Below are 21713 nucleotides of genomic sequence, written 5' to 3'. Positions count from 1 at the left end.
GTCAAAACATATGGATGAGAAATGCCTTTCAGCCAAAACCAGAAAGAAGTGTTGCATGAAACCAGCAAAACGAAAGCACAACCTCTAATTATTTTAATATTGGATAGTGACAGTGTTGTTCTGTGTTGAGAGTACAAACAACCCTTGGCCACAGGTCATAGTCCATTGCTATTGTAGAAAACATTGGGGTTGGTACAATGCTGTCCGTGGGCAAACCACTCAGATAATTAAATAAAACAAGCTTTGTAATAAATCAGATGAACATAGGTACACACCAGCAAGCAATGGATAATACTTGGTTGGATGGGCAGAGCTCACTGGGTGTGGGGTCAGGACCATTCTCCTCACCCCAGAAGGTGCTTTTGCAGAGGGTTGGCTGTGCCACCATGGGGTCACAGAGTAACTGATAGTGATGGGGCTTATTCCCAAAGCTCTGTCTCTTGGTAGTGGTGCAAGTGTCCCCAGAGGCAATGATGTGAGTGCTGCCATTGCAGGGGGAAAAGTGTGCTTAGCAGGATGCCATCTCAGGGAGCAGAGAGAGTCTAATTATGTAGGAGAGGGAATTACATATAAAAGGAGAGACAAGAGAAAAGAAATGAGCAGGGGGGAAATGAAAGATAGGTAAAACAGAAGAAAAGGAAAGATCCACCCATGTGACTGTTGTTGCTGGGAAGTGCATGTCCAGCATATGCTGTGTGTTGGGACCAGCAGTGCATGATGGTGCAATGCAGCAAATACACTCCCCAAGAGTACAGAGAGCCTATTTCAAAATTTGTCCAGAATAACTTCCATTCCCCCTCTTCAGACTTGTATGTATCCTTAATACAAAAACCTTAACTTGCACTACTCAGCCATTAAAAATAGCTGTTTTCTGGCTGTCTCTGAAATGATTCAAGACATGACCCTTTTTTTACTGAGCTTCCTCAATACTCTTGCTGTGCAATCAGTTCTTTATGGCTTGGGTCATGCAGATCTTGAATACTCCAGATAAAGAAAAACCTGAATAATGCTGGTAGTGCCATTTTTATCTGCCTGTTTCTACCTTAACAGAGCATCTGCATGCTCCTGGATACAGGCAGGCAGGTTCAGGTTCAGCTGGGCATCTGCTGCAAGAGAAGCACAGACAGCTGGGTCTCCAGGTCAGGCTGCCTGCAGTGCCCAAGCACATGGACCTTCTCAGAGACAGCTCATCTCAAAAAGCTTCTTAACAGCAGTTAAATTTCCTAACAGCAGTCTGATCTCAGGACAATCAACCTCCCTTTCACTCAGTTGAAGGGAACATTAACAGCAAAGTGTCAGAAGAAACTGCAGCAAGAAATAATTTGTGCCAAAACTGAATAAAATAAATTGAATGGAGTGCCATTGTGTACTCAGAAAAAAGCAGTGACTTCAGAGCAATCACTCAAGTTTTGTACAAGAATAGATGGGAACAGAGCTCCTTGCTCCTTTTTCCGCATCACACCAACAGCAAATAGGCCATTTTTCCTTAGTGTGCAGCAGCCACGCTCCAAATGGGGCAGTTCAATTAATAGAGTAAGCGGGCAGTCAGATATGCCCTTCAAAAACCTGCACATGGCTGGAATTCTTCAGTTTCTCACATTGCACCGCTCAGGGAAATTGTGGGGCTGAAGCTGTTTTCATTCCTATCATGATGAACGAGATTTTTCACATATTTACAGTTCCTCTCTCAGTTCCCATGCTACTACATGTAACTGGAAAATTAATAAAGAATTTAGGGCTAAAAGGGTAGAAAGAAAAGGAGGATCAGAGCTGCTGCACAGTAAGTCAATATAATCAGGAGGCATTGATCAGTGGAACACAAAATGTTTTCATTGCCTTAAAAGTCAATATTGCAGGGGGAAAAATAGATGTATACTATTGTATACACTCAGCTTAGCCACTAAACACTTCACAGACAAAGCTCAGTGTTTCTAAGTGTTTTAGAGCTTGCTTGCTTTCATTTCTTTTAGGTGAGTCTTGCTTTAGAAAAACAGGTAGGAGTCAGGATGCCTGGTGTTAATACAAATTCTTATTATGTTCTTTTTGGCATTCCTCCTGTGCCTCACAATGAGCAGTACTTAGCACAGAACTCATCAAAGACTGAATGTAAATCCTACTTAATAATGAGCACATCTAAAGAAATTCTTGAACCAGTAAGAGAATCTTGAACTAGCAAGATTCAATATATCTTGCTAGAATTTTATTTTTTCTGTAGTGACTAGAAGCACTAGTCTTTTGTTAAGCCCCTGAGCATGTAAGTGGTATATAAATGTAGATGAAAACACTGAACTTGCCCCAGTTCAAAATCGACATTGTTGATAGATAAACTTTGGAAAGTGCAGAGAAGAAAATGAAAAAGGTCAGTAAAAGAATGTGTAGGTGAGGTTTGCACATCATCATGGAGGAGCATGAGCCACGCAAAACTAGAGAAAACAGAATCAAAATGAAGGATGTTGAGCCCAGCTTAGGGTGTTTGTTATGGGAAGATGGGAAAAGTGGTGCCTAAGAAATATTATGGAGTTAAAGTCTATAAAAACTCCAAGCAACCAGGATATGAGATTTAGGGATTCAGAGAGTTAGTTCGGTTTTCCTCCTTGTTACCATTTGTATTTTAATGAAGGTTCTTTGCCTGAGATCCCTCTGAGATCACTAAAGATTTTTTCTGGCTGTGAGTCAGTGATTATTTGATATTATTATTTATAATAAATATGCAACCAGGGACTGAATTCCTGGTGCTTTTGCAGTCACTCTGCCATGCTGGTTGTCCTCATGGATGTGATTCATCTGACAATAGATTCTGACATCTAGATCTGAACAAGAGGTGAGATTCTTTTACCATGAATGATTTACTGTAACCCTACAGTAATTCCTAAAATAGATCTTGTGATTCTTTTCCTTAGAAGTGTCTGTTTCTCTCACAAGAAACAAGCACAGCCTACGTTGACATCTATGCCTAAAGTCAGATGAGATGAATTCCACCTTCACCATCAATCTTTCCCAGTGAGTTTAGAAGATGAAAGTGAGAGGTGAGGATGCAGATGCTTGTCAGAGAGGGGATGTCTTCAGCTGAAAGAAGGGATCTGGGTATATTCCCAGCACAACGGGAGTCAAATCTGACTTACCAAGTAACATATATATTTCTGTGTTTGAAAGTTAGAACATATTTTAACAGTTATTATTATTGTCACATTTTGTACAAAAGAAACTCCCTTTCTCCTCAGTATGAGTCTTCTCCCAGTTCAATTTTAATGTCTTATTAATCTTCACTGTGTTTTACATTTCTAGTGTCACTTCTACCTTTATTTTCTCCACTGCCAAAGCAAATTTTCAGTTTCCCTTCTCTATTCCCCCTCTCTCCTCCTTGGAATAGCGTGGTTTTTTGTTTCCTTGCTCCCTCCCTTGGTCACATCTCTCTTTTCTCCCCAACGTATCTGTCCTTCTTTCTCCTTTTTCTCTTGTCTTACTGTGATTCTTCTTTCCTTCCCATCTCCATTCTCCTCACCTAACTCTCCCAAGAGTATGCTTTGGAGCACAGCCAGTACTGAATTTTAGCAGCCACAGCCTGGTGTGCAGAAGATGATGCCACACCAATGGCCAGATTTTGCTATGCCACCTCCTCCTGCTCCAACCACATTTTCTGCCAGGTACTCATTGCTCCTCTGCCATCTCCTGTCTCTCCTCTTCTGCCAAACTCTACACAGTTGAAATGGTTACAGCTGCAAAAAGGTCTCCACTGGTCCAATCCATGTGTCCCGGGGGCTGAGGCATTGACCGTTGGAACACTGCCTTAAAATAATCAATAACCGCGGGTGACAAGCCAGCCTCTCACTGGCCAACCAGGGATAACTTGGGGTATTTCCTCATTCTCAGAGAGAAACAGCTATTTGTTTAATAGAGGCTGTCACCCAAAAACATTGCCGTGCCTCGCTCAGACGGACACTCTCCAGGAGAGAGGAGCTGGAAAACCTGAAGCTGGCTGTGGGGAACTCTGGTGGCCATCTTAGCCCTGCTTAGAAGGTAAGCAAAAGTATTTACATGCTTACGGTAGCATTAAAAAGCAAAACTTTCTAAAAACCTCACTAAAAATTAGAAGCTTGCTCTAGCCACCTTGCTTAACGAAGCTGTAGAATGTGCTTTTGGTTGGTGAATTAATAAAGTGTTTCAGTGCTTCTGGCAAACCGGAGTGTTTTCCTAAGCTATAATAACACATGCAGATCCTCTGATGTGCACAGGTGGCAAAGCGGCATTGATTTTGGTGGTAGAGGCTCTCACTAGGTCTGCTGATTGTTGTTTAGGTAAGTTCTCCCTGCAGTTTGAAGTGGTATTGAGATAGGTCAGAGAGAAAGGACTGGAACCCCCAGCTCTTCCAGCCAAAGCAGCATCAGGTTGCTTTGTGCTGTACAAGAACTGGGCCCTCCAGCCACATACGAAAGATGCAGAAGAGAATTCATAACTTAACTTCAAGGCTTAGCTTTTGTAGAAGGAGGCTAGGCTGCGCCTGTGCTTGTTTGCTTCTCTCTGGCGAGGGGAGGTAGGTGAGGTTGGGCAAGCAAATGGAAAAGCTAAAGCTGGAATGAGACAGGAAAGCATGCAGGGAAGAGTTAGTGTAAAAAAATAACCTTATTTGAAAGACAGGTGATTTGAAAGGCAGGTGAAATATCCAGTATTCTTTCCATTTTCCTTCATTCCCTTTCCCCACTTCATCTTTCACTTGCACATTGTTGGTCTGTTTAGATTTTTATCTCTTTGAACTAGGGCTTTCTCCAGAGGCTTGCAAAATGCTTTGCCAAATTTTGAGCACTGAGTAAACAATAGATAATGACCATAAACACAGAATTATCTCTGTTAAAAATGATCCCATCTGGAATATTTTCATGCCTGTTAGCTTATTTTAAACATGGATTATAAAGCTCAACATGACTGCAAAGTGCTCAGAAGAAAATGCATACAAGCACAGTGCTCTTGTTGAACTCATAGCAGTAGAGAACAATGCAAATTTTTTGTATAGAAATGCAAATTAGAAAAAGTCTCTGTCAGCCACAGCTGCTTCACAGCAATACATGGCACCCCATAAAGTCTTTCTGTTTTGCCTCTCAGTTGAATAGGTCAGAGGACATCTCACCTGATATCTTACCCTATCTCTTTACTGTCTTCCTTCTGTCGCCAAGATCTGTTTTAGCCTGTGTCTGCCTTTCTCAAATGCCTTCAAGGTACCTTTCACCTGGACCTTTTTCTTGCTTGGGAACCCAGCCTTGATGGATTTCTGTGTTCCTAGCCTGCCTAATGACTGCTCCACACCAATCTTTGTCATAAAACTTTCCAGATTATCCAATGCATATGAGTAAATTGAGGAACATTTCACCGCTGAGTGCCTCAGTAATTACAAAAACTATTTGCACATAACAAGCAAAGGCACCTGTGTGTGCATGAAATGGCGTGTGCCCATGTCCTTATCCTTCTCTTGCATTTGGGAACTGACTCACAGGAGAGCAAAGTGCTTTTTGTCATAAACTGACAGTTCTCTCTGAGGACAGAAATCCACAGCTTGTCCACAGCTTGATATTTTGTATTTTCATGCATATTTTTTATTTTTATGCATTTGAAAGCCTTGAGCTGGAATGAAGCGATAATAAAACATCATGAAGAAGTTGTGATCAGTTTGTGCCATAAAGTTGAAGGTGGTATGCAAGTTCAATAATCACTGACCCAGTAGTCTGAAATTTCCAAATTGGAGGCATATGTATGGATCCACTTCTGTATGGATCCGGCTTTTCTCTCTGGCTGTAGATCACAGCATGAATGCAGTGTGAGCTGAGGTTGTAGACTTTGGTGAAGAGGGGTCTAATAACAGCCTATGAAAAACTGGGGTGTGACAGAGGTGATGGAGTGGTGTGAGAGGATACAATGGGGAGCATCAGCCCTGTTTACAGCTTTGGAGATTCAGACTGGACACCAGAAAAGTCTCTTTCATCAAGAGATTGGGTCAACTCTGCAACAAGTCACCCAGAAAGGCAGTGGTGGCTCCATCCTTGTAGGTTTTTAAAGCTCAGCTACACAAATCTGTGGCTGACACAGTGACCTAGTGTTGGTGGTAGTCCTGCTTTCAGCAGGAGATCAGACTGGACACCTGCAGAGATCTCTCTCAACCAATGCTTCATTTATGTTCATTCTTTGATTTTTAAAAAAAGAACCTGGATGCTATGAACTACTAAGCTACTGTATCTGAAAATGAGATGGGATGGTTTTTTGACCAGCCCTTAGCAAACAGACACAGAATTAGACAAGATTGCAGTTTTTCAGCTACTTTAGGGTGGGTGCCAAGCAGGCCTATAATCCACAGTCTTATCAACCCTTACATGCAGAATAATCATGTCACAGTAAACAATAATAAATATTTCTCCAGTTCTTGCTGAAGGTCCTTTTTTGACTGAAATAGAGGAAATGCAGATGGTAGGCACCTTGGGGAGGCTTCCCTGCTTGTCTCAGTGCCAAGGTAGGGTTGAACATTCACATGGTATCCTTGGTAGCCATTTCCTGTTCTTCTATACCTTCAATGCAAGAGATTTCAAATCAGTTTCCCAAGACAGTGGTCCCAAAAAACCCAAGGCATCTGTAATGGATTTAGTGCTGGCTAAACATTACTGCACCCACTAGAAATTATTTACTCATTTCTTGAAATGAGATATGGATTAGGAGGAGGAGGGCAAAACAGGCTCAAAATTTTAAATGGTATAAAGAGAGCTTCATTAACAGAATTAAAAGAAAAATTATAAGAAAATCAGAATAGATCTTCAGAACACTTATCTTCCCTCCACACCCTCTTTTCTTTCCCCCTGACAACATGAAGAGACAAAACTTGGAACTTTTAGTCAGTCACCACTTCTAAAATAATCTTTCTTTAGTTTACTTAGGGAGAGGAGTCTCTCTTGCCATGCTATGGAGACTTTTTTACAAGAAACAGTTTTCTCATGGCTTTAATGTCATAGCAAATCAGCCACCTGAGAAAGGAAAATTTTTGCAGTGTGAAGGTCTTTCTTATGCTTTGAAGCTTTCTCAAAGCTGCTTCTATGGGCTATGTCAGCTCACGGGGTACTATTTTAAGGATAAGCTGTTTTAGCATAAAAACAAAATTTCTTTTTTTTTATCTCTGGGAACAGAAGTTTTTCTTCTTCTATCCCTAGGGCAAAGTTTCTCATCTCTCTTATCTTTTTCTGTTTAAGTCTTTATTTATAGCTTTTTAGCATTTATATGCTTTAGCATGAGAGGGTTTTTTTCATGGACTGCAGATGAATGATGCATTTCTTTATGCACTTATGAATTATAGGGAAAAAATAAAGTTTGATATATCAAAACATATACCTCCACCACAGCCTCACAAAAGAATTTCAGCCTAAGACTAAGGCATCTCCTTGATTCTTTCCCATCTAGTATTTGACATCTTTACTTACTTCAGGGTTCTGCGTTGTTTTCTCTACATGCCTTCACTCTTTTTTTTTCCTGATTTGGGAGAGAATTCGTGTTTGTATGTTCGTTTATTCTTAAGCTTTATCAATTGAAACAGTTTTGATAGTCTTGTAGCATTGACAGGTTGATCTCATTTAGGCTCTGTAATTGAGGAATGGCTGTGTCTTTTGCTGCTGGTTACATGGTCCCCGCCAGCACTGTGCAAGCCACATTGGCTGCCCGCACCACCCCTGTGCTTTTCCTTCATGCAAGGCACCAGAAAAAGAAACAAAACTGTTGCTGCTTTTGTCTTTCTTCTTGCAGCATGGCTGGCTAAAAGTGGCTAAGCAAATCAAGTCTATTGCGAGTCATGCTGAGATAGCGGTGGCCACATGCCCTCAGCCCCATCCATGGCTGCTCCTGGACTGGGCTGGCAGCGACTAGTTTTGGCCCTGGCCTCTTCTGGCCTTGGGACAGTCTCCAGCGCTGGCTGCAGGACTACTGCTGGAGCTGGTCTTGGAGTAAAGCAAAGTTTATGTGTGAGCCATGCTGAGACAGCCCTGGCTGCACAGCGCTGTCTCGGCCACACTGACTCCGGCCAAGCATCCCGGCTGCGCGGTCATCCGCAGCATCGGGACATTCTCAGTGGCATGGCCTGGAGGCAGCAGAAATCTGAACCAAGCCACGCGCTGACCCGACCATGTGGGCCATGTGAGCCTGGCCTGGGCAGGCCTGGTCTAGCCGCAAGGGGCCGGCCTGGGCCTGGCTAGTTACCCCTTCAGAGGCTGGGAGCCAAGAGAGCTTCACACGCTAGTCCATCCTTAAATGTATTTTCATAAAGCTGTATCCAGCTCTTCTAAGTGGTTTAAATGGGTGTCAATCTCCAAAACTAGCCCTCTGATTGGTAACGGGGATGTCAATCTTTCCCCCCAACTGAAAACCAGGCTTGGTTAAACCAGGACAGCATCCACCTCCCCTTCCACTCCAGGCCTTAGCCCTGACTGCCAGCGAGGGTATCTGTTTGTGGAGTCATGGTTTTGTGACTGATATTCCCAATGGACAGACAATTGTCCATTAAAAACTAAAATGAAACTCTCTGGTAATTTCCTACCAACACAATTTTAAATAAATTCAATTAAACATCCCAGCCGTGAATAATTCAATTTTAAATAAATTCTCTGAAGGGAACATGGTCTGTTGAACAGGATTATCTGTGTATGTCTTACTTGAACCATTTCTTTCTACAAAATTGATTCTTCTTTTATTAAAGCATATAACTGCTGAAACCTGGTGCTCCCTGCACTGCAGTAACCCAAACCTCCCTGTATCTTTCCTGAGTAGAGAGCTGCCATGTGCACCGGGAAGTGTTCAAAGTGCATTGGGATCACCCTCTTCCCACTGGCAGTATGTGCCATTGTCTCCAACATTCTCCTGTACTTCCCCAATGGACAAGTACTGCAGCTCAGCGAGATAACTGATTTGGTCTGGTTTTTCCACGGCATTCTGGGAGCTGGGATACTGGTAAGGGATGAACATTTCTTGTGAGTTTTGTTCAGTTTTGTTTTAAATCTCCATTAAAAAAAAGGTTATAAAAATGTGTTTTGCATAAACATGTGAACAGCTTAAATGAGAAGATGGGTATGAACTGAGAAAATGCATTTATGCATTTAAGGCATAAAAAGTGTCTAGTCAAAGAAATACAAAACATTCCTGAAATAAATATCAAGACTCCAAGAAGCACTAGGCCTAAGTACTCACTGTGGAGAAGAGTTACACGTGTTCATCCTCCAAGAGTGAAAGCAAAGCTGAGGTCAGCTGGAGGCAGTGAGTTTTCACTATTGTCTGCACCCCTGATTAAAAAAAAACATTAAGGGAAAATCAAAAACGTGTTTCGGCAGGTGTTAGTTTGAGACCCAGCTAACACTTTACAAATGTGGAGTTGCAAATGGCTTAATAAGCTGAATGCCTCCTGTTCCCACACTCCCACCCACCTTCTTTTGGGTTGGATCTGGTTTGAATGTGCTCTTCTATAACTAGTTCTCCATTCCAGGCCTCAGGAAAGATCACTTTTATGTGAATATCCATGTTGCGGAATACTTATCTTTCCAGTTCATCAGAAAGCCTGCTCCCCTTGTGCTCTTTCAATTATCTACCCAAGTGCAGTTAAAAAGCTGAGCAAGTAAAATGCATATGACCAGTACTGGGCAGATGGCAGACTAGCACAGAGCTGGCCAAAAAACAAATGAATCTTAAAGAATAATTAACTTAGAAAAAAATAAATCTCATTCACAGTCAGCCTGTGATGCAGCTGCTGCTTAAGTCTATGGAACGCCTGCAGTGGATCTGGTTCATACTCATATTTCCCAAACCAGAAACATGGCATAAGGTGATTCAATAAACAACTGTTCTCCACCAGCAGCATGTCTGCTTCTTCTTGTGGCTACCACTTGGGCCTATTATTCATGCTGAGCTTGAACATAAGCATGAGTTTGTAGGAGGAAGAAGTGCAACTACATGAGAGACCTTGTGGAAAACTCATATCACTGCAAGCCTAGGAGCCATTGGCGTTCAATGAAAGGAAAGGAAAGATGTTAGGCATGAGAGCATCACTGGCTCATTGAAAACGTGCCTTCTTTTAAGGCTTCCACACAGACTTGCCTGTGGCCAGCACTACATACATCAAAAATGAGTACAGCTAGTCAAAGGAGAGGAAAAATTTGCATTGACCTTTAAAACACAACATTAGGAGTAATTGATCCGCAAACAATGCTGTTGAGTGTACGTTTTCCAGAAAACAACATGAGAAATGCCCACAGGTAAGGGGAAACAAAGCATTATCAGCAGCTCCATCTTCCAGGTGCTGGAAGCATGGGAAAATGAAGATTGGCTTTTCAGTGTCCTAAGGAGTTAAAACAAGGGAGAGGATGTTCCACAACTGGAGTCTGGTTCATATCCTGACACTACAGTGAGGAAAGATGAAGCTGCAATATGTTCCCCCAAGCACTTGGATTCCTCCCAAAGAAAACTGAGGCAAGCCTTGCCAACAGGTTGCCTGATCTTGGAGAATCTCCCCACAACTAGGATGCAGCCTCTAGAGTCAAGACTGTGGGAGAAACTTCAGAACAGCCTGGCTTAGCTCTGTGAGCCAGTAAATTCTCTACACCTAGGAACTTCATCTGTAGACTGATACACAGATCATCAGTGCCCCCTTTGGCTGAGTAGCCAGCTCCACCCTTTCCTCCTCTGCTGAATTTCTAATGGAAATTATATGACATGGAAACCTCTCAATTTCCTTGTTTCAAATATTTGGGATGTAAAGAGAGTAAGACTGGCTCTATGTGTCACAGTAACGCCTTTCCTCATAGAAAGCCTGTGTGCAACAGAAGGAAATGCCTGACTGAGCCATGGCTCACACACAGCTCTTGTTTTACTGACAGCAGCCAAACCCAGCCAATTCTCATGCCCGTGTCAAAAGGCAGGTGTTTATAATCAGGCACTGCATAAAAAGAAGGCTGCCAAGCAAATCCTTCATCCTGAGCCAGGCTAATAGATGACACAAAAGTGTTTGCCACTTGGATGGGAAACCTCGAAAGAAAAATGACAGCCCTGGAGGAACAGGAGTGTTGGTTTGATGGGCAGAGGTATTAACTCTCCTGAGTGCCTGACACTAGAACACCTGGGCTGAGGCTGCCTTGGGGACCATTTGTGATTATTTAAGAGCGGACTTCCTTGCAGGAAGAGGAACATCTTTTTAACCTCAATGCTCTATTTCTGCAGGCTTCCAGATGCGGTCCAGCCACCACTGCAGGTGCTGTAGGTTGCCTCTAGGGTGTGCATAGAAGGCAACAGAGAATAAATTCTTTGAAAAATATCTAGGTGCCTACAAATCTAAGCAAGTCTCATAAGCATGTCCCAAACTGTTCAACAGAGATATTTACACTACACACATAAATTCCGTGGGCTTTGTTCATCATGACCATTCTGCTCTTCCTGCCCTGCGTGAGAAAAAATCTTGCCAGCATCTAGTTAGGCCATTTTTACAGTTTTTACCTTTTATGTTTGTTTGATTGATTGATTGATTGATTGATTGACTGACTGATTTGGGTTCTTCTTCTTTCATTAACTTTATTGTAACCATTTCCTAATTTTTTTAAATACTCCTTTACTTGTGCTGCTCTTTGAGATGCTTGAACCAGGACTGGTGTGTAGAAACAAGGCAGTGGGAGTGTGCTGGCTGCAAAGCCAGACCCACAAAAGCTTTCTTGCCCTCTGGCTACCAAACTGAAGGCAACTTTTTCTAACTCCAGGGTGCCTGTAAGGCAGCATTATATCTCCAGTCATAGATGGTTACTGACTGCATTTTATTGGTCCAGCTCTGCCTGATAATTACCATGGTGAAAGCTAATGTGAACTGGAAGTTCCCCATTGACTGAAGTCCATTTTGTAGGTTTTCCAGAAATTCAGCACAAACCCCCACTCCCACCCAAACCAAAGTCAGATCTGTTTCAGGAAGCTCAAGGCTGATTTCCTAATCATAATCCAGAGCAGAATGTTCAGGAGGTTTACACTGTCCATAATTCTTAGTCCAGCTATGTATCTTTTCTGGGCAGAATTTCAGTTTTCTCAAAACTGACACATTTTTTTCCAAAGAAAAAACCCCAACAATATTGTGCTGAACTTTTTTATACCCTGAAAAAAAATCAGTATAGCTTCAGCAATCAGAATTGATGTACCAGCAATTTGCCAGACAGCTCTAGCTGTAATCCCACAGTTATTTCTGAGTAACTCTTCAGCAGCACCAACATCCAAGCAAGTGCAACTCCCAGAGAAGAGACAGAAGGTGACTTGCATTTGAGGAACATGATGCCCAAGCTCTTAGAATTTAAAAAGCACCCTAGCAGAAGTGCTGCACATTAATTCAAAGCCTGTGCTTTTCTTACAGGTTATTTTGCCGGCATTCATGATGCTGGGAGCAGGTGGAGCAGGATGTTGCGCTAACAGATGTGGGGTAAGTGGATATTCATGTGTTGAAATGGCACTACAGAGTTTGTGAAATAGCTGTTGAAATGGCTGCTCAGCAGGTAGAAATGTGCAGTGACAAACCATCACACCTCTGTCAGCAGCCATGTCAGGGAAACGGAGAAGAGGAGCTTGATCTGCAGCATCCCTGGGCTGGGGCTGAGGGCTCAGTGAGCCAACAAGAATGTTGTGATGTTGCAGCTGCTGATAGGAGGGAAATCAGCCAGGGCCAGGGCTGGAGCCCTCAGGCACAATGCTGAGGGCAAAGGGGATTACATCCCATGAAGTAAAATGTGGCTCCAGCTTCGTCGAGCTCCCCTGCACAAGGCAATCATAAAGACTGAGACAGTTGCCTGTTCCTCCTGCTTCCACAGAGTCCTGTTTCCTCTATACCCTTCCATGGCAATCTGCTTTTCCACAGGTTCATCCCTGCTTTTCCCTGTAGGGATACACATATCCCCTATTGGCAGGTCCATGCCAAAAGCGTGAGATATTGCATCTGGCACTGTGGAGCCAGCACTGCTTCCTGCAGTTCTGACCAGTGGCTCACATGTGCCCAAATATTATGCATGTGAAATGTGAAAATCCAATTTAGGCTCTCTGACATCTAAAGAAAGGCCAGAGAGATGTTTTTCTTGATAATTAAGAATATTATAAAGCAACATGTTATAAAGGCATCTCCATTCATCCTCAAGCCCTGGGCACAGACTTCTGTGTGGCTATCATTATTGGCAAGATAAACTGACTTAGAATTTATTTTTTAGTCTGCATCATTCCCAGAAGCAGCCTGGAATGAGAGATTCCATGCAATAAAGCACGTCTCTTCTGTACTCTTCAATTAATATTTAGTCTGATACATGAGAAAACCTTTGCCTCTTTAAAACATTTTACTTAATTCATGATACAGAATACCAAAATAGCATTCTTTATTAGGATGTCACACATTAGCAGACACATCCCAAGGGACATGCCATTACATTGATTGTACCAAATGTCACATGCACAGACAGGATGCTGACAGTGGCCAAGCAGGCCTGTTGCAGAGCTGGGGTGAGATCCTAGGCACCCTGCAAACAGTGCCTGAGCCAGCTGCTTTGCCTGACTTTGGGTGATGTAGAAAGCAGTGATGAAACACAGCTACTGCTGTGGTTCCTATGCTCACTGAATCTGTTAAGTCACAAGGGGAAATCCAGCTGAACTGGGCTGAGTTCACACAACATCTCAGGTGTCTCTTCTCCATCTTTTATCCCAGCCCTAAATATTACAGAGCCAAGAGTCAAACTTCCTCAGGCTGGCTGGTTTCACGCCCCAGCCCAACAACACAGGTGCTAGCACAGTGTCATCCAGCAGCCTACATCCACAGACCCACCACAATCCTCCATTCTCCACCTCCTCTTTCACTGTCTGAGCCATTCCTAGCAGCAGTACATCATTCCAGATACCCTGTCTGCACCTTCCCATCACTGATTGGTTACCTACAAACTGTTCTCTTCTTTATTTGCTGTTATGGAGGAATAAAATAGATGTTAATACAGTACTGTGATATTTTGTAGAATCAGGAGAATCACAGAATCATTAAACTTGGAAAAAAACTCCAAGTTCATCAAGTCCAACCTTCAAATGAATACCACCAGGCCCACTAAACCATATCACAAAGGGGCTGAGGCCAAGTGACAAAGCTACCCAAAGCAAAGTGGAAAACAGGCTCAGTGAGGACAGTCTATCTATGAAAATGCTGTCTTTTTGAACACACACCCCTCTGGAGTCATACACCTCTGTGAGGTGGAAATGGTGAAGCTCTATTCCCAAGCTCTATTCTAAACAGTCTGTTTGAGATGCTCAAAGTAGGGATGAGATGGGGACATGAGCAAAGAGTGAATGGCTGTGAACAACTAAAAACAAGTTTACCCTGCACAGTTCCTGGGGAAGAGTGATTTCCAAACGTTTGAAAAGAGGTCAGTGTTGCAGGGAGATCTGAAGGCTGATGGTCTGCTTCTTTAAGGGATGAAACTTCAGGCAAAACGTGCTTTGTGGAGAGTGGAAGGAAATGCACAGGCATCCAGAGGAGGGGTGCTCAGATGTTCTGACTATAAGGGCTGTATTTGCAAGGCAGGGTAGGTATGGTGTGAGGCCCTGGAGAGCAGAGAACTCCTGGGATTGGTTCAAACATCCATAATATCAGCAACCTCCCAGAGAGACAGAGCTCCTTGGGAGGTAGGTCTGGATGGACCTGCTAAGGGTTCCCCACCTACTGGCAGAGAAACAGCCTTCATCGAACTGCTCAGGAGCCTCTGTAATCCAAAGGCAAGTTTGGACACCTTTCTGCTTTGGAGATCTTAGGTATAAAATGATAAATTACACTTGAATAGTCCAAATTGCAGAATTGCTTGTCATAATAAAAATGGGAAAAAAAAGGTTAAAGAATTATTACTGATCAGAATTATTGTTTAATCAAAACATAACATTTTGCTCAGGGCAGGAACTCTGTTCTATTTTATTTTGCACAATTCCTGGTTTAATAGTTTCAGACATCATCAAAGCCTTTACACACTGCCAAAGTATCTTCAACAGTAATAAAAAATAGTACATTTCTCATACTTTTTATTCACTTTAGTAAGTTTTCCAGTTCACAGTGATTACATGCTACATTAAGTTTCTTCATTAATCAACTTTAAATTATTATTTACAAACATACATCAATGGCCTCTTGTCCTTGCATTATGGAGTAATGAATTTGGAAAGTAATAGATTTAGAAAGCTTCAGTGTCTTGCAGCTTAGCACGTACACATCTGAAATTATCCACTGCACTGACATGATGAGGAAAAAGACCCACCCAAAATACAGCTTCTCTCATTGCATCAGCAAACATGTAGTCCAGTATTTCTAAGTCTTCCTTAGGAGTCACTAGTAGAACAAGAATAGCCATAGCAACTTTCGAGACAAACTTAAGCAAAGATATCCAGATAACCAGACAGAATAACTATTCGATCAAAAACAAGTAAACAAAACCAAACAAAAAAAAAACCAACCCAAAAAACATAAAAAAAACCTCAAAACACAAAAAACACTTCCAGACAAAAAACAGAGAAGAAAGAAATGTGTATGGAGCAAGAACCAGAGTATTAAAGAGCAGCACAAGCTGGGACAGGAAGAACTTGGTAACTTCACCAAAGCAGCTGATACAAACTTTCAAAGAATGAATTCTAAGAGTCTTCATCAGCTCACCTGGGACAATTCAATTAAAGGATTGAATAAAGCAGGGAAAATCAGCAAAAATGGTCAGCAAAACATTTCAGGAGTATAGAACAGGTCAACATCATGGGAAACAAATTTCAACACACTCAAAGCATCCCAGCTTAGGCCTCCTGTTGCAATTAAGGACACAAATGAGGAAATAAAATTTTTCAATGAGAACTACTACTAGGAAAAATGCTGAAAGTTTGAGATGATGAAATGGTTAATAAAATCCTTGGATTTTCACAGATTATGAGGCAAGCTTCCAGAAAAGTCTCCAGATCAGTAGATAAAATGAGGAAACACCCCTGCATGTCTAGAAAATGCTGAGGAGAGCCAATCAAACAGTCTGTAGCAAATTCAGACTCCTCTTTCCGTGACAAGTAAAGCCTCTGTCTAGATGATCCTGTACACAGTAAGGGAAATAGCTGGGATGAGACTAGTCCTACAATCAACAGATTCCAAATGAGACAATCATGTGACAGAACACTGTCATCACAGATAGCACTGACAAGTACTACTAGCAGTAACTGCTATCATAAAACATAGTAATACCAAAAGACCATTTGACTTTTTCTTCATAATTATCTTTGGGATGCCCTGTACTGCTACTAAAATGAATTGTTAACATAATTAAGATTCTTCAACCAAGAAGCAGAATGCAGAGTTGAAGTAAATGAGGAAACAAATGGGGAAAAGTGATTCAGAATAGGTAGGAGTTTCAAAGACAGTATCAGTCACTCACCTTCACCACAAGGCATGGTTGGTGATCTTATTGTGAGAGACAGCGCATCAGCTACAACCCAGACACTGTTTTGGTCCAGGACAATAGACTAAATTAACTACATTTTGCTGATAATGGAGCTCTGCTAAGAGGCAATTCAGCCAACACGCAGATAAAGACTAAGGAAAGAGTATCCAGCTTTGAGTTGTTAATCAGTTATTATTAAATAAATCCCATGAGAAATTCCAGCAACTTTTAACTCAAGGATTGCTTGAGAGGCAAAACAATACACAAAATTAGTCAATCCACACACCAGCATCCAGCAAAGTTCTACGGAAAGCTGTTGCCTGGTAAGTTGGCAACAGCATTCACCAGCTTGAATGTGTTCAGAAAGTGAAGACTTTTCAAGGCTTTGTCAAAAAACTCCAACATGGATGGTGGATATTTCCATTTGACTGTGTAGTGCAGTGGTCTGTGGAACAACTGGGACAAGGAGAAGGTTTCTCCCTGTCTTGTGGGGTGGTGGATTTCACCTGGTATTTGTTGGCAGTGGGGAATTATGAGACTTGAGATATTTGGCTTCAAACCTGAGTCATGGATGAGAGTGTTCTGTATGTGCTTCCTTGGTCATGCCATTGCCCTGTCTTTAAGGCAGGCCTGCTGCCTTCTCCCTGCTCCAGGTCCTCCCCTGGCTCGATGGCAGAGTTGTGAACAACCACAAACAGTGATTCTTAACAAGACTATTGAGAAGCCTGTCCCAGATGCACCAACAGTAGCACCCTCCTGGGATTTTTGTTTCTATAGACAAACAGCAACCAGATACATCCCATTCATTACTGGAAAACTACCCAGAATGGAGTAAAGGTAACATTTCTGTGAGAGTGGCTGATGTAAAACATGAATGCATTACATACAATTTGAAGTCACTGCTGGTTTGTTGCCACATGCAGCACAATTAGATTTCTCAACATGAGAAGTGGTAATCACATGTCATGGTGTTGCAAAATGAAGGAAAGCAGCAAAAAGAAAGGCTTTTTTGCATTCCATCAATTAGCAAAAACAATTAATCTATCTTTTATTGCTTTCATACCTGGTTCAGTAGTTGCTTGCCTTTTTCTGTTGGTGCAAGGGCCAAGAAAGGTGAAGAGTTGGAAACGCCAAGGTACATGATACAGAACGATCAATCCAGGATTAGCCTTATACTGTCTTTTGAAAGAAAACTCACCAGATTTTTCATAATTAGTAGCTTAAGCATAAAACTCAATAAGTTCTTTAACATCTAGGAAAGCTCCAAGAGTCAGAAAAAGTCAACTATTTTTTACTCCCACAAATTTAGTAGCAGTAGTATTTCAGCATAAAGTAAGAGACAAGAAAGAGAATTCTTTCTCATTCACTGTGAGTTCTCCATGCTACTCAAACTCTTGTGCACACAATGTTGAAGGTATTTTCCCTTTCAGATGCTGCTGTCAGTGATCCTGTCTGTGATGGGATTTGCAGGAGGAGCATATTGTGTGGTCATCTCTTTGTTGGGGCTGATTGGGGGTCCTCTGTGTGACACAGGTGATGGAGAATACATCTACCCTTTCAGGAATGACACTCTGGAGTGAGTATGGCTAACAAACTCCTCCAATTTTGCTTTCCCTTATCCCTCCCCTATCTTTTTAGAGTGAACTTAGATTTTTCCAAAATGAACTGATGGTTCACCCTGTGTACACATAAACTCACACTTCTGTGAGTAGCATGTTCCAGCTGGTCATTTCTTTGACCAGGGAATCATCCTTGGGCAAATTGCCTGAGTTTCATCTGCTGTGCTTGCCACAAGCCCCTCGTGCAATTTGCACCCCGCTTTCAAAATTCTGTGAGCTGTGACTCCCACTGGAGTCAAAAGGAAATGTTTGCTTACTGTGCCACATTAATCTGTTAAATTACAAAGAATTCAGCCTGCTCCACCTGCTTCTGAAAAGGAAAGCAAAAATCTTCTCTAAATCTAAAAAGCCAACTTTGACAACTATGCTCTTCAAATCAGAGCTAGAGATAATGAATGGACTGGGCTGACATACCACAGCAGGAATGGAGAATGTGGAGACACATTTTAAAACCTTTCTCTTTAGTTATTAACATAATTTTGCCATACAACAAAGAGGAGATTCTTGTGCATGCAACAAAGTACAGATGTGGCTCTCTTCCCTAATTATCAATTGCATCTCTGCAAAGGGAATTCTGGGGAGAATCAGCAGCTTTGACCAATTATAGCACCATTTGAGACTCACTTTGTGCAGTCAAGTTCCGAAAATGAAATGTCAGAAAACAGAGAAAGCATTCTGAAGTTTTTACTTTCTAATACCTTGCCATTTTTTTTTCCTCTATCACAGAGACAATTATTTGTTTAACCAGACAACATGGAGTATTTGCAAACAACCTGAAAACATCATCCTTTGGAATATTGTCCTTTTCTCTATTCTCCTGGTCATTGGTGTGATTGAAGCTATTCTTTGTTTCATTCAAGTCATCAATGGACTCACTGGCTTCATTTGTGGCACATGTATGAGGAGAAGAAAGGTTGGTATGCAGTAAAAGGGTGCTTTATGTTCTTTCCAGTTTTATTTTTCAAGCTCTGGTGATGGTACGTGAGCTGAGAAATCTGCACAGTCCCTGGACAAGTTCCTCTGGGCTGTACAGATGCATTTGCACAGTCTCTTTCTGTCTGTCACATCAAAGTCAGGGATAACCTGATCCTCAGATATTTCTAAACAGCAGTATGACATATTGACATACTCATTGCATGGCTTTATTGCTATTTAAGAAGCCTTTTTGATAAAGTATAATGACCCTCCCCAGCACATGTAAGTGAGAGACAAAAAGTAGAGATTTTTAAAATTGCTCAAATGTAGTATTGTTGTTATTTTACTGAATGGAAGAAAACATCTTTCAAATTTCATTTATCACTAGTGCTTCCTTTTCATTGTCTCTTTTCATTGTACAGGATATTTGCAGTAATTCAGATATCCCCTGAAATATTAATTAATCATGTTTCAATCATTGTCTTTCAGACAAACATTTCTGGAATGTGAATGACCTACAAGAAATGCCAAGACAAGCCCCAAAATGCTGATTCACATGCAATAAGGATAGTGCACTGTACTGTTTTATTTATGGGGGGACAACAACAAAAAATATTCAGGTGTTTCACAGGGCAAAATTATTTTTTTATGAAGAAGTCAAGGTGGAAAAGGGGTAGATAATTTCAGTCTGAGACTCTACATTTTCATCTCTCTAAACATACCTGCCAAACCTCAGGTACTGGCAAAAAACATTAATCTGTCTGGCCCTTACTGCTGTACTTGTGTATAAAGCACAACAGTCCTCAGATAAAAGAGCACCACTTGCCCTCTCATGTATGTGGGAAATGGAGCTATTGCTAATGTACACATTTACCAGCTGCATGAAGCAAGCACTCTCTGGCTGATGTAAATAATGTCCCATGTTCCCCAAATCTGACCATGAGCTCACCTGTCTTCTCCTATTAATTTTCGAATGGGGCACTCACAGATTTGAATGAGGATGAGCAGAGAATATATCGAGCAGTGTTTGAGACACTGCAGAGGAACTGAAGAACATGGGTTCCAGCCTCTTTCTGCCACCCTGGAGCCAGATCCCCTTGCCAAAGCCCAGGGCACTCTTAAATTGGCTCTTCAGGAACATCTGAGAGTTGTGGCAGCCTTAGAGGAGCATTTGGGTCAACAGAGGTAACAGGGTTTGCAGCAAGGGTTTAGAAATGTCTGGCTTAACAAAAGGGTGAAGAACCTCACCACCAATTTTGCCTTCATGAAACTGCCTAAGAGTTTCACTAACTTCCACACAGGTCTGTAGGGCTGCTCTAGAATAGAGCACATGGATCAAGGAATTAACTCACCAAACATAAATGTAGTAATTATGTGCAGCTTAGAAATAAATAGAAGATATAATCTGAAGGCAGCAGATTGCATCAGCTTTAGTTTTTTAGCAACTGTAATACCAACCAGGAACTGCATAATTCCTCATCATCACTCAAGAGCAAGCCCTTGATGTTGAGCTAATGTCCATGACTGGGAAGTTTCAGAAAACTCATCATTTCAGTGACTTCCTTCTTGGACAGGAGCTGTCAGCCAAACTGTGAAATAATCTTTACCCATCCTGAATGCATGTAGGCAGCTATGAAAACCTGAATATATTTAAAGCACTTGGAGCCTATTTCTTCTGATTTATGTTTTCTCAAAGTTGTTTGTATTTCTGTGCTGTAGCATGGGAACAAGTTCTTTAAATACATTTATTGCAGACATATGTGGCTGCTTGTGCTGTCCTTTAATGCAACATACAAAATGCTTCACATTCTTCTTTATATAAAATGGAGAAGAAAAGGCCAGTTGCCTAGATGAGGAGCATATGCACTGTGGACAGTAGTTTCACCCCTAGAAGGAGGAAATTTAACCTATAAAATTTAAATGCAACTTCTGTAAAGAAGAAAGCATAAGACTTGCTGAAGTTTGCAGTCCATCACTAGGTGCACCCAAACCTGCCAGGTGGCTTTAAAAGCTCATGTTCTTTGCCAGCAGGGAAGCATGGACAGTGCAACCACATACAGCTGACAGCAAACCAGGAAAAGAGTTAAAGAGGCAGTGAGAAAGAAGGCTATTTGCATGTAGTCAGGTGGAGAGAGGCTCCTTCATCAGCACAGGGGCTCTATGAACCCTTCACAGTCCCTAAATACCTGCCCTTCCTCATCCCTTAGTTTTGACTCCCTTACTCTCAGCTCTGGGATAAAGCCAACTCTGGCTGTGCTAGCACCAGGAGAGGAAGAGATACACACTGACACACCTCCAGCATAGAAAAATAAGTGCACTGTGCTGCTGCCATCTGCTTGTTCCAGGCTGTCCTGCCCTGGGGATGTCAGTGTGCTCCTGGGAACACCCTCTGTCCTGCCAACTGTGTGACCACCGGCCTCACTGATATATGTAAATATTAAATATTGCTATTCTGAACTTATTTTCTGGCTTGATTTGTGTGGTCTGAAGGACTTGTGAGCTCAAACTACCTCCAATAGGAAGATAAATGGGATAACAGAGAAAGCAGAGTTAAATCATCTGACTTGAATCACCATGAAGAAGTCTCTTCTAGGGTAGGCATCAAGATACACAGGCTATGGGGAGAGGCACCCTTCCCACAGCCCACACTGAAAGACATGCTTTAGGCAAGTGGGAGGCACTGCCCTGCTGAGCAAGGTTCAGTTGTCCACCATGGACAGGAACATGTGGT

The 21713-nt window shown here is 42.0% G+C and overlaps 1 protein-coding gene across 1 annotated transcript; it reads left to right on the top strand.

Moving 5' to 3' along the window:
* The first annotated feature begins 3959 nt into the window (after positions 1 to 3959).
* LOC132069614 (transmembrane 4 L6 family member 1-like) lies at positions 3960 to 21439 on the top strand. The gene is made up of 6 exons (XM_059465947.1): positions 3960 to 4017; positions 8785 to 8964; positions 12386 to 12451; positions 17879 to 18024; positions 18794 to 18980; positions 19472 to 21439. The coding sequence occupies exons 2-6, from the start codon at positions 8794 to 8796 to the stop codon at positions 19490 to 19492; spliced, it is 591 nt and encodes a 196-aa protein (XP_059321930.1). The 5' UTR covers positions 3960 to 4017; positions 8785 to 8793; the 3' UTR covers positions 19493 to 21439.
* Positions 21440 to 21713: the final 274 nt, after the last annotated feature.

This window comes from Ammospiza nelsoni, chromosome 2 (assembly GCF_027579445.1).
Source record: "Ammospiza nelsoni isolate bAmmNel1 chromosome 2, bAmmNel1.pri, whole genome shotgun sequence".
Taxonomy (NCBI): domain Eukaryota; kingdom Metazoa; phylum Chordata; class Aves; order Passeriformes; family Passerellidae; genus Ammospiza; species Ammospiza nelsoni.
This window is presented reverse-complemented; position numbering and strand designations above follow the sequence as displayed.